The sequence below is a fragment of the Pipistrellus hanaki genome (assembly GCF_964339955.1).
Source record: "Pipistrellus hanaki genome assembly, chromosome: 3".
Taxonomy (NCBI): Eukaryota; Metazoa; Chordata; class Mammalia; order Chiroptera; family Vespertilionidae; genus Pipistrellus; species Pipistrellus hanaki.
In genome coordinates this window covers 170,660,218-170,673,220 of record NC_140505.1, presented here as the reverse complement: position 1 = coordinate 170,673,220, position 13,003 = coordinate 170,660,218, and the positions used below count along the sequence as shown (strand labels likewise).

The 13,003-nt window shown below is 46.7% G+C and overlaps 1 protein-coding gene across 15 annotated transcripts in view; it reads right to left on the bottom strand.

Moving 5' to 3' along the window:
* CHD4 (chromodomain helicase DNA binding protein 4) overlaps positions 1-13,003 on the bottom strand; it is a 32,749-nt gene that overhangs the window by 16,434 nt on the left and 3,312 nt on the right. For 5 of the 15 annotated variants that reach the window (XM_084877936.1, XM_084877935.1, XM_084877941.1 and 2 more), the window contains exons 3-24: positions 11,143-11,264; positions 10,725-10,919; positions 10,394-10,512; positions 10,023-10,264; positions 9,642-9,769; positions 9,265-9,400; positions 8,924-9,102; positions 8,488-8,727; positions 7,213-7,416; positions 6,906-7,111; positions 6,408-6,539; positions 6,235-6,331; positions 5,229-5,420; positions 4,561-4,761; positions 4,234-4,371; positions 3,842-3,963; positions 3,550-3,723; positions 2,544-2,685; positions 2,321-2,452; positions 2,090-2,207; positions 683-807; positions 109-346 (exon numbers count right to left, since the gene is read on the bottom strand). In XM_084877936.1, the coding sequence (XP_084734062.1) occupies positions 109-346; positions 683-807; positions 2,090-2,207; positions 2,321-2,452; positions 2,544-2,685; positions 3,550-3,723; positions 3,842-3,963; positions 4,234-4,371; positions 4,561-4,761; positions 5,229-5,420; positions 6,235-6,331; positions 6,408-6,539; positions 6,906-7,111; positions 7,213-7,416; positions 8,488-8,727; positions 8,924-9,102; positions 9,265-9,400; positions 9,642-9,769; positions 10,023-10,264; positions 10,394-10,512; positions 10,725-10,919; positions 11,143-11,264 (3,582 nt within the window). Of the gene's footprint in view, positions 1-108; positions 347-682; positions 808-2,089; positions 2,208-2,320; positions 2,453-2,543; positions 2,686-3,549; positions 3,724-3,841; positions 3,964-4,233; positions 4,372-4,560; positions 4,762-5,228; positions 5,421-6,234; positions 6,332-6,407; positions 6,540-6,905; positions 7,112-7,212; positions 7,417-8,487; positions 8,728-8,923; positions 9,103-9,264; positions 9,401-9,641; positions 9,770-10,022; positions 10,265-10,393; positions 10,513-10,724; positions 10,941-11,142; positions 11,265-13,003 lie in introns of all 15 variants that reach the window. The other 10 variants (XM_084877929.1, XM_084877937.1, XM_084877938.1 and 7 more) reach the window with 3 other exon arrangements.

Genomic DNA, 13,003 nt, shown 5'->3' with positions numbered 1-13,003 from the left:
AAAAAGCAAGCTCCACAGGACCCTAGGTCCAAGTCCCAGGACCCTAGGTATCAAAGATACCCTTTAGAAGCCAAGCCCCAGACCAAAACAAGTTCCTGACCAGCTCACCTCCATCTGTGGCTTCATCCTTGAATAATTCCTCAGTGCCAAACTTGAGGATGTCATCAAGCTCCTGTTTGGACATGGATCCAGTCTTGGAGCCCAGCCCAGGCCGAACCACTAGATGCGTCAGCATCATCTTCTTTTTTGCCACCTGCGTGATACGCTCCTCCACTGACGCACGGGTCACAAACCGATAGATCATCACCTTCTTATTTTGCCCAATACGATGAGCTCTGCTAAAGGCCTGGAGGAGGGCACAGAATGAAGCCAGAAATTAAAGTAACCACACTTTCCTGCTTTCACTCTCGCCAAGAGTTCTACATTATAAACAAATTCCAGAACTAGGCAGGAGCTGCAGCTTGCCTTCATACAGAACTTCCTTTTGTATCACTGCCCCCAAACACCACCCTCCATCATGTTACCAAAAATAGAACCACAGATAACCCAAAATTTTTGGCTTACAATACATTAAAAGACATAAAAAGAATCTATTGTTTTCCCCTGAAAACAACTAATTCCAGATGGTGGAGCCCTCACTTCTAGTAAGTTACTGTATACCAAGACTGCTACCTCTGCTCACCTGAATGTCATTATGGGGGTTCCAGTCAGAATCATAGATAATGACTGTGTCAGCAGTGGCCAAATTTATCCCAAGACCCCCAGCTCGAGTGGAAAGCAAGAAGCAGAACTGTTGAGCACCCGGTGCTAGGAAAAAAAACAAAAACATCATTAGAAGTGTCTAGTGAATTCCAATTAACAAATATAGAAGGAATTTCAGAAATAAAAAAACCTCATGAGCCAACACCACAGAAATAATCATTGTAAGCAAGGTCCACTGATGGATACTAAAATCAGCATGAAAGTTTAAGGAGAAACAGGGTATCACCAGAGTCTCAAACATCTCTCAAAATATTTATCAACTACCATGGGGAGACACTCAGCAGACACCACCTGAACAAGTGGTCAAGGTTACCATCACCAACAATGAGACATTCACATCATCATGTCCTCTCCCTCAATACGACACAGCATCGCTTCTTAGTATTCTTGCCCAACATGTCTTATCTCAATCTGGACATGAGAAAAACAACATTCCACAAATAGCTGACCAGTAATCATCAAAAGTATCAATGTCATGAAAGAAAAGGAAAGAATGAAGAACTGTCATATACAGGAAAAAAATCAACAACTTAATGCCGAATCTGGACTTGGATCCTGAAATACAAAAAGGACCTTAGGGGGGAAACTGGTGACATTTCAATTAGTCTATAGTTTATTTAACAATATAATACCAGTGCTAATCTCATGATTTTGAGACTTGTACTGTGGTTATATAACTTATTAAGAGAAGAAGTGTGAAGAGTATGCTTGGACTCTCTGTACTATTTTTGAAACTTTTTGTTAAGTCTAACATTTTTTAAAAAAAGAAAAGGTAGGGCCCAGATACAGTGGCTCAGTTGGTTGAGAGTTGTCCCGGGCACCAAAAGGTTACTGGTTCAAGTCTCAGTGAGGGCATATACCTGGGTTTCAGGTCTGATGCTCAGTCAGAAAGTATATGGAAGGTAGCCAATCAATGTTTGTCTCACAGATCAATGTCTCTCTCCCCTTTCCTCTAAGTATATCCTCAGATGAGAATTTTTAAAAAACCACTAAAATTAAAAAAAGTGGTGGCTACTGAGACAGGTCTGCCACTAACTTGTGATAAGTACTTGGATAAATCCTGGTCCCTCCTTGGCCTGAAGATACAATGAAGATGATTAAAGAAAATATTCTTTCAGGCAAAAGAATGAAGACTTCAAAGAAAAAAACTTCATAGGAATAGTCCAATACACTCTTCCAATCAAAACATTAAAAAAATTTTTTTTTCAAATGAATTGACAAAGACCTAAAACTATACAGAAAAGCAGATACACAAGAAGAACAAGTGGCTGGTCCAAAGACACAGTGATTGAGGATGCCTAGAGCAATGCCACTCTTTCCCTCATACCGTTGAAGCGGTCAATGGCCTCTTGACGCATGTTCCCAGTGATTCCACCATCAATACGTTCATATTTATAACCTTCATGTTCCAAAAAATCCTCTAGCAGGTCTAGCATCTTGGTCATCTGGAAAAGGACAAAGTTTAATTATGGGAATGTCAGATGAAAATTCTTTCCCTCATGTCACTGAGGGTGTCTACTGCTATCCCATAAAGGTCCCAGCTCAATCCATATAATACCTGGGAGAAGATGAGTACACGGTGCCCACCCTCCTTAAGGTTCTTGAGCATCTTCTGCAGCAGCAATAGTTTCCCAGACGCTCTGATTAGGGCACTGCCATCATACATGCCATTAGGCATCTTAGGGGCTTCCTGAGGAGAGAAGCAAAGAAGAAAAAAACATTGAAAGAAAGCCCACAGAGCAGTTCCAACCCAGGGAGGAACAAGAGGTGGCACAACGTACCATGGCAGCCACGGGAAAGAGATATGGGTGGTTGCAGCACTTCTTAAGATCCATCACCACGTTCAGCAGAGAGACCTGGTTGCCACCACCTCGAGCGTTGAGTGCTTCAAAATTTCGAGTGAGAATATACTTGTAGTATTTCCTGCATGGGCAAGGGAGGAAGGCAAGTCAGACTCAAGTCTTCATATGGCTCAAAATGCAGTCCTAAGATCTGAGGTCTTCCAATATATCTCACTTTGGATCTAAGGAAACCTAACCAGCACTACCACCATCATTTTAAATAAGGTAAGGTAGGACTAACTACATAAGAACCAAGAGAAAAAAATAAAAAGAGCCAAGAACTCCAGCTGCCTGGCATTGGATGTCTTTAGGCCTTGCTTGCACCTGTCACCAGATGCCTTGAAGCAGTGTGGTGAGGAATAAGGAGCACTTTGCAGCCCAACCAGTATGGCTCAGTGGTTGAGCATCAACCTATGAACCAGAAAGTCACGGTTCAATTTCCCCATCAGGGCACATGCCCAGGTTTCAGGTTTGATCCCCACTTGGGGGTGTGCAGGAGGCAGCCAATCAGTGGTTCTCTCTCATCATTGATGTTTCAACCTCTCTCTCCCTTTTCTTTTCCTCTCTGAAATCAATAACATATATTTTAAAAGAAAAAAAAAAAGACCATCTAGGGGAAATGATGAACAACATAGACTGATGAACAAGAACAGACCCAGAGAAAAGAAGCCATGGGTCAGACTGTTGGACCTCAGAGGGAGGGAGGGGATAAAAGGGAGAGATCAACCAAAGGACTTGTGTGCATACATATGAGCATAACCAGTAGTCAAGGACGACAGGGGGGTGACAACATGATTGGGGATGGAGGGGATGGGAATAGAGGGATGAGGACAAATATGTGATACCTTAATCAATAAGGAAATTTAAAAAAGAAACACTTTGCAGACTGGCTGATGTCTAACAGTATTTGCAAAATGGAGTCAATATTTTGTTCTTTCTGACTCACTTTTGCATAGGGCTCAGTTCCACACGCACAATCAGCTCTGTCTTGGATGGCATATTCTTGAACACATCAGCTTTGAGCCGCCGCAACATGTGAGGCCCCAGCATGTCATGCAGTTTTTTAATCTGATCCTCCTTGGCAATGTCAGCAAACTCCTCCAAGAAGCCTTCCAAATTGCTTCAGAAAGAGAAAGGAAAACATTGTTGGAGAGGGAAAAGGGAAGTGATATAAGAAATGGACAACAGAAAGAGCAGAAGCAGAATTATGAGCCGATTATATATTAACACACACTTACTGGAACCTCTCAGGGGTGAGAAAGTTGAGCAGATGAAACAGCTCTTCTAGGTTGTTCTGTAATGGAGTCCCAGTCAGCAACAGCTTATGCTGGAGTGAGTAACCATTTAAGACCCGGAAGAACTGGAGAAGCAGATGGAGAGAGGTGAAACTCAATGCTACAAGGGCTGTAGTATATCTCTGCAGAACTCCCAGCTTTTTCACTGCCTAATACTTCGGTTTCCCACCCCCAACTCCACCTCTCTTTTAAGGTCTGGCCACCAAGGGCTATCAGTAATGAAGAAAAGCAAAGACCGTGTTTCCCTTTCCTCTCCTCCTAGGTCTCCTCTTTTGAGTAAGGGGTATTAAAAAGATAGATACTGGAGGCCATAATCTCCCTCCCTCCCCCCTCACCTTAGACTGGTTGTTCTTGAGCCGATGGGCTTCATCCACAATGAGGCAGGCCCAATCAATAGAGCCCAAGATAGCCATGTCAATGGTGATCAGCTCATAGGACGTCAGCAGCACATGGAACTTCACAGATGCCTCTTTCTGCACAAGACGACAACCTGGTTACTACTGTTCAACTTTTTCAGTGTCAGCAAACCCAAGGGACTTATGGGGCTTTTCCCTCCTTCCAGCTGTCATCCTTCTTGCCTCATCCCAGGAACCCAGTCACAGGAGACAGACAAAGCCCATAACAACTCCCCCTGGAGAGTGATCACCCTTCCACGGAGATACCTTCATGCGAGAGGCCTTCTTGCCACCACGAATGGCATTGTCTTCAAAAGAGAACTCATTCTCTCGGATGATGGCCCGGCTGTCTTTGTCACCCACGTAAGTCACCACGTACATATCTGGAGCCCACATTTCAAACTCCCGCTCCCAGTTGATGATAGTAGAAAGAGGGGCACTCACTAGGAAGGGGCCTTTGGAATGACCCTTTGAGAAGAAACAAAGGACAGAGTAAGGACAAAGGGCCCATTCCACTACAACCCCAGAGCCCACCGATACCCCATGCCCCAGAAACTATCCAAGTATTGGCACACGCCTGCTATTCCTACCCTGACCTTCTCTATGTATGAAAACGCCCTGCCCACTCCTTTCCACAGGCCTTACCCACCATTATAGAGAACGCAAAACCTTACCTCTTCCATTAAGTCTTTCTATAGTAATTCCACCCACAGTTCTGCTGATCTCAACACAAATCCATAGAGGCTCTACGTACCCACCACTAATCCTACCCATGGTTCCATGCCCCCAAATCTTTCTCTGTGCACATGTGTCTATCTTACTGTCATTCAAAGTTAGCAATCATTTTTTCTTCTTTCTTCTCTCCTCAGAGTGTAAGAGAAGAAGATGAACACAAAATACCCCCACAAAGAAAGTAACAGCCCCAACTTTCCTACCTCCTTGTAGAGGGAATACAGGAAGACTGCTGTCTGGACAGTTTTCCCAAGGCCCATCTCATCAGCCAAGATGGTATCTGTGCCCTGAGCCCAGGAGAAGCGCAACCAATTCAAGCCCTCCATTTGATATGGGTGCAGGGTTCCACCTGTGGCATCCAGGTACTCTGGCTGTCGCTCATACTTCACTGTTGGCTGGAGGGTAAAATAAAGAAGTCATAAGATAGCAAGAGATTCCCTTCCTTTCATAACAGAGCTGCCTCCTCCTCACACATTTTCACTACAGCCTCCTTGTCGGGGAGCCACAAAAAAATTGTGGAGTAAAAGATCCTCATCAATTATTGTAACTTTGTGTTTGATAACTTATCAGGCAGACGGAGGTCTTGGGATCCCACAGATCTCTGAGAAAAGACATATCATAGCTTCCTTAGCAATAAATTAATTCTGCTAGTCAGGACCGACCAGATAATCCTATTTCCCTCATCCCCACTGCTGTCCCCAAAATCCACCTTTTTAACCTTAATCATCTCCACATCTCATACAAAAACTCCCAGAGGAAATGAGCCATGAATTAAGGATCAAGAAGACCCAGGTTCCAATGTTTCATAAAAGCTTGGTTGTATGATTGTCCCCTATCCCACAAAACTTCCTCAGTCATTTAAAACACCACCACCTGGCCCTAGCCAGGTAGCTGAGTTGGGTGGAGCATTGTCCCAATACACAAAGGTTGCAGGTTCCATCTCCAGCCAGGGTACATACAAAAAATAACCAATGAATGCATCAATAACTAGAAAAAACAATGTGTTTCTCTCTCTCTCTCTAAAAATCAATTAAAAACAAAACACCACCACCTCCTATGCTTTTATTTTTCTGACAACGAAAAGAGCAAACGACTTCATGAAGCATTCTCAGCTATAAACTTATTACTTGCACCATCACTAGACTGGAGCACACAAGATACATTGTCCTACCCTGTAACTTGTGTCCTCCCACTTCTGCCCCAACTCACATCAACTGTTGGAGTTTCAGGAGGCCTCTCCAACTTCCTTAGCTTCACCTTCTTGAGCTTCTTGCCTGGTCGCCCTTCTTCACCCCTCATTAACTCCCTGAAAAAGACAGATATCACACCACTGTCCAGGTCCTCAATAAGAAGCAACTCTACTCCACACCAAAGTGACTCACCTGTGATTCCAATAGCTCTGCTTGAACAAGTCATAGTCCTGTATCTCCACATCCTCACTCTCCCAGGATGCCTGGTCATAAGGCAAGTCCCGCCACTTGATCAAGTAGTGGACGTGGCCCTTCTTGTCCACACTGCAATATTAAGGAGAGAAATCCTCAGAGCCAGAAGGCTACCCTTCTCTCCTCTTACATCAGCCTTCCTCTCAAAAACTTCCAATAACATATGTTCCAACCAAACCGGGAAGTAGGCCAGATATGTATTCAGAGCCTCTACTATACTAGTCTTTGGACCAAAAATTATCTCTAATACAAAGTCTCCTATGGCTCAAAAACCAGGATTCAGCCAGCTAATAACCATAGAATGTGTATGTCTTCCAAGTGTAAGTTACTGGTAATGTCCATTTTCATAATCCCTTTGGCAGCAATCTTCCAGTAGATATGCTGCCTACCCTCCCATATGCCCAAGACAACCACAGTCTGGCCCAGCTCCACTAGTACCTGTGGTTGAGAATTCGGTGGATCATCATCCACTCAGGTTTTATCCCATAGCGATAGAAGCGTTCCTCCATCTCTGCAAATTTAGGGTCCTTGTTCTTTCGCTTTCGGCTCTTCTCTTCGTCACCACCAAAATCCCCAGAAGGTGGCTCATCCATATCATTCTTACGCTGATAGTTTCGGAACATCACTTGACAGTGCAGCTCCAACTGCAAGCAGAAAGAAAGAGGTCACCAAGGAGCTGCAGTCACTCTTACTCACTCCACCCTTTTTATTGCAACCCCCACATCTCTGGCCTATCCTGGTTTACCTGCAGTTCAGACACCCAGGAGCAGTGCCAGTAAGACATGCCTTGCCATTTCACAAAGAACTGTCGCTCTGGGCGCCCCTCCAAGGGCTTAGGGGAGGGAGTATTGGGATCAGCATCTGGAGGCCGAGGCACTGGTGTGGGAGATGGTGGCTGACCCCACTTCCAGATTAGGATCTTCTGGACTTTGCCCTTAAGAGCTGGACACTGAGAGAAAAACACCAAATCATTACCATGGGGAGGAGATAGTATAGCCCACAGCCTCAACCTTATCCAAGAATAATTATTATTATTTTTTTTTTTTAAATATATTTTATTGATTTTTTACAGCGAGGAAGGGAGAGAGATAGAGAGCTAGAAACGTCGATGAGAGAGAAACATCAACCAGCTGCCTCTTGCACACCCCCTACCAGGGATGTGCCCGCAACCAACGTACATGCCCTTGACCTTCGGAATCGAACCTGGGACCTTTCAGTCCGCAGACCGACGCTCTACCGCTGAGCCAAACCGGTTTTGGCCTTATCCAAGAATTATTAAAATCTCATTGCAAGTAAGATATAATCCAAGGACCCTTCTAGGGAGAGAATAGAATTCCCTCTCCATTTCTGGACTTTCCCCAGGACTTGTGTGACATAATCACTACTATCTGCTTAACAAAGCTAGCTAGACTTCAACAATAACCTGGCCGGGTTGTTTAGTTGGCTAGAGCATCGTCCCAATTTGCTAGGTTGTAGGTTTGATCCCCAGTCACACACATATAGGAATCAACCAAATGAATGCATAAATAAGTGAAACAACAAATCAATATGTGGGGGTTTTTCTTCTTCTCTCTCTCTCTAAAATAAAAAGGAAAAAAAGAAAAAAAAAAAAAAAAAGGCAATAACCCAGAACAAGAAAACAGAAAAAAAAGCAAAAAGAAAACAGAAAACCCACAAAACCTATAGCCCAGAATTCCTCTTAAGCAACCCAAAGCAGTAAGTGACCCTTTTAACCATTCTAAATCACCATGACCCCAAGGCTGAGTGGCAAAACTGGGACAGACTAGACTAGAAGAACAGTCACCATCCCCCTCAAGACAGCTGGCAAATAATTCCTCCGTTCAAAGTCAGTCAGTCATACCTTTCCCAGGTCTACCTGAGGAAGGAAAACGCCTGTCTCGGGGCTAAAAGGCTTACAGTTCTCCAACGACCTCTACTGCACCTCCACCTCACAATGCCTACACACAGAAGGTTTGGAAACCCCTCCCATCCCTCATCCTGGCTGGGGTCAGTCACTCACCGTGCAACGAGGACAGAGCCACTCGCCATTGGGGATCTCTGGAAGCGGGGGGTTGAGGCAATGGATGTGGTAGGAAGAAGGACAGGTGTCACAGCAGAGCAGTTCCCCGCCATCCTTGCAGACCCGACAGAATTCCATATGGTGGTCATCCTCCTCTTCAGGGTCTCCCCCAACTTCTTCCAGGATCTCCTCACCCTCCGAATTATCATCTTTAGCCTCCCACTGGATGCCTTCCTTCTCCTGCAGTAAAGAAAAAGCAGAGTCAGATTATTACCACCCCCCCACCCAAGGCTGAACCACACATCATTCCATCGAATGCTTCCCAAAGCCCACACCAACACCACCACCTTACCCCCACCCCAAGGCCCAAAAAAGCTTTATCCATCCCACCCTTTCCCCCGAGGGTCCCAAAGGGCCACGGTGGCCAGGTACTCACACAGTGCGGGCAGCTCCACTTGCCCTCCGGCGCCTTCTCCATATCCGGGTCCAGGCACACCATGTGGTAGGCTCGGGGACAGGTATCACACAGGATGATCTCGCCGCCTTGCTGGCACACCTCGCAATAGTCCTGGTGGTCTGTCTCATAACCATCCATAGCAGTCACCTCCTCCTCGCCTGGGCAAGGAAGAGGGAAAGCCCAATTATTAGAAAAAAACTACCTCCCCCCTCCCACCATCCTCTACTCTAAAAATAACCCACCCCTATCTCCTTAGGGAGATTCTTCCCCGGTCAGTCCCTCCCCATCACATCACAAATGGATTCAGAAAAGAAACTCACCTTTCTTTTTCTTTTTAGTAGTTCGAAGTTTCTTGCGGCTGCGGCTACTACGGCTGGTGGAACCATCGGAAACAGAATAGCTGTTGATGCTGGCATCATCGAAGTCAGATTCTACATCTAAGTCGTCATCCTCACTCTGGAAGAATAAAAGGTTAGAGGTTCAAGCCAAGGGGAGAGGTAGAAAAGGAATCCCTCCCTCTCTGACTAGGGGCACTAGAATCCCAGCAAGGACTGTTGTACATGGAACCTAGTCACCTGTTCTGTGGCCAGCTCCCTACATCCTAAGGGCCTACTGTATAGCCTAGATCCTGACGGAAGGTAGCGTCCTCTCTATCAGATATGGCACCCTCAGCCAAAAGGATGGGCTGGGCTCTCACCGAGGATCTCTTACGCTTAGAACCAAAACCTCCCAGCTTGATTTTCAGGGGAGCCACTTTTTTGGGTTTAGGCTTCTTGGCATCAGGTATACGAGGACTGCCTTTGGGCTTCCTCCGAGCATTGGGACCTAAAATCAGGAGAGAGCAAAGTAAGATGATTCTATCCAAATACACATCACAGGGCAGAAGATGAGGAAAATAATAAAATTTTCTCCATCTAAGCTGGCTGCCCCACGTTCAGCTTCCCAAATTTCCCTCCTAAATCCAACATTAATCCCTCCCTCTTATCGTCTGTCTTTGGGCTGACAGAATAGCATTTCCATACTCTGTCTTCGCCATCCTAGGCCCACGCTATTCGCCCGCCCACAAGTCCCACTTTACCTTTGCCCTCCTTGGTCTTGGCCTTGCGGATAGGCACCTCCACCGGGGGAGGCGGCGGCACCACTTCGGTAGCGGTCACCATGCTCTCCACCACAGCCACTGCCGCTGCCGCTGCGGCCGCCACCGAAGCCCCAGAACTGCCTTTGAAGGGGTTGTTGGTACTAAACTCCCGCCACTTCGCACCCAAAACCATCATCATCTTGGAGACAGCAATCTTGGGATTTTTGGCAGCAATGAGGGGTCTGGTGGACAAATGAATGAGAACAGAAAAAAGAAAAAGAGAAAAGTTTATGAGTAAGAGAGGGAAAGAGAAGTGAGAAGAGATGATAGACCACCTCTGCTTCCCTTGCCCCCCAGACCCTCCTGTTTACCGGACAAACTGGCTGAAGGCCTTATAGTTGGTGAGGGTGCGATAATCCTCCTCTGAGAACACATGGTCAATGTCTTCCATGCCCCAGTCTTCCAGAAGCTGAGCAGATGATTTAGGCTCCTGCAGAGAGAACAAGGTCAAAGACCTGACTCCTAAGGCCTACACCTGCTAAGGGAACTGAGTTAAAACTAAGGTTTGCAAGACCAGAGGAAGAGAGGTAAAAGGAAATCATTAGAAATAGGTGGGGAGAAAATGTTCTAATGGGCAGCAGAGTGTCTGGGATACAAAGGACAAACGTTAACAATCAGTACTGAGGACGGAGGTCCAGGTACCTTAGAATCATCATCATCTTCATCCTCCTCTTCTTCCTCCTTCCGCTTGGATTTGTTTTTCTTTTCTTTCTTGGGTCCAAGCTTCTTTTTCTTCTTCTTGCCAGGGGTATAGTCGCTGCCCTCACTGTCTGAACGCAGAGCCACCTCTTCTTCCTCCTCCACAAACTCTGGCCCCTCCCCAGAGCTGTCCCCCAGCTGCCGGCATAAGAGCATACGCTGGAGCAGGGAAGGGAGGAGAGGGAGACAGACACACACACACGCTACACACATGCTGACCTCAGGATTGCCCTAAAGGCTTGTCCCCTGGACCTGTGGCCTGCACTCCAGAGGAAGTAACAGGCAGCCCAGCCCTTCAACCCTCTTCAAAGCTCCTCCCTTCTTCCTCTTATTCCCCCACAGCATCCAGTCACCCACTCACCTCCTTTTTTTGGCGCTTGCTCTTAGGGATTTTAGAGTCCCGAGGTTTCTTAGGTTTCTTTTTCTTCTTGAGTTTTGGAGTCTCTGCTTCTGACAAATCCTCTTCTGGGTCCTCTTCGTTTTCTACATGTATTTGGCAAAGAGAGGAAGTCATAGAAAAGATCAATAGCAAAGGTTAGCGCCTAATCCAGAGGCTTTAGACATTATTCCCCCACCTTTTATCCCAGATTCCACTGAAGAGACAGCTATACACCCCACAGAAAGAAGCTGAGACTCAGGACAAAAAAAAAAAAAAAGAGAGAGAGAGAGCTGGATAGACCCTAAATAGGCCTGCCAGGCCAGACTAGACCCATCTCAGGCAGCTGTCCAGACCCCTGCCTCCTCTCCCTATTCGTAACAGGGGTCTTCTATATGCTTATCTTTAATGCAGCTAAATTAGGGGTGTCGAACTCAATCAGAGAAGGGGCCAAAATCTAAAATCCAGCCTAAATCGCGGGCCGAATGGTTTACTGAACAGTCATAAACTGACAATGTCATAAACTGACAGCGGAGTGCAGTGATGACAGCGCGGTGCGGGCCACATTGCAAGGCCTGGCGGGCTGGATTTGGCCCGCGGGCCTTGTGTTTGACACATGTGAGCTAAATCAATCTGCTTATTTAACCAAGTAATACAAATAGGTCTTGTCCTCCTGTAACTGGCTACCAAGTACTCTATCAATCAGGGAATGAGGAGTTTTACCCAGATGGCAAAAACTACTGTATATATCTCACCACATTCCCAATTCAATCAGCTACATCTCTGGTTCACAGGTCCCAGAAACCACACCTTTCAACCACCTTTTGGGTCGACCCAGCTCAAAACAACCAGAACCTCCAAGTCCCAGGTTCTGTTGCCAGCCCAATCCCAAATGTAATTTCCTTTTCCCATCTCCAGCTCTACTGTTCCCAGCTTCTCCTGGGTCAGTAGTCTCTTCTCCCCAGGGGCCCAAATCAGCCCAGCTGTCACCATCTCCTTCTCCCCCCACCCCCACCCTCCTCCCATCTGGCTCCACCTCCTCCCCTGGCTGGGCGCACACACAAAGCCCGGGGTAATAGAGAGCTCCTGGGCAGGGATAGGTGGGAAGGGGCATGGAGGGGGAGGAGAAGGCCAGGAGGCAGCTTCCTTTGTAACAGACATTCAAACCAGCACACCAGCTCCCTCCTCCCTCCTCTTTCTCCTTCTTCCCAAGCCACCCCCGCCCAAGGAGGGGGGTAGTGGAGAAGGGAGTGGAGAGAAGGAGGGAGTGCCTCACCCACTGAGGAGAGGGAAAATGGCTCCTGACCGCAGAAGCCAGCCAGGGCACCCAGCTGCCAACATAGGACAGACAGGAAGTGGCAGGGGAGGGGGATGGGTTGAAGAGAGGTAGCTGGGGAAAGACTACCCTGACAGAAGTCTTCCCAAATCATTACCTGGTCAGAATGCCACCTCTCCCCACACCTCCTCTGGGATGACACAGTTCTCAGGCGGCTACCCTACCATCCAAGTCAGGGAAACCCAAGACAAACACGAAGGTAATACTATGAGAGGGACTGGCACTCCCTCCATCATAACTATTTTTTTTTTTTTTTTTTTTTCAATCCTCAGAGCAAAGATTTAATAAAGGCTCAATGGAGCTGTGGCCAGAGCATACAACCTTCTCCTCGAGTTTCTGATACCCAAGCGATTTACCAGGCGGCCGGGGAGCCCACAAGAAATCTCTGAAACTCAGTTTCCTCATCACCCCCACCCGGAGTCCAGATCCTAAACCACCTCCTGCCACCTATCCAATATCTGGGAGTCACGTCCTCACCAAGAAAAAAGAACAGTCCCTAGATGTGGTGGA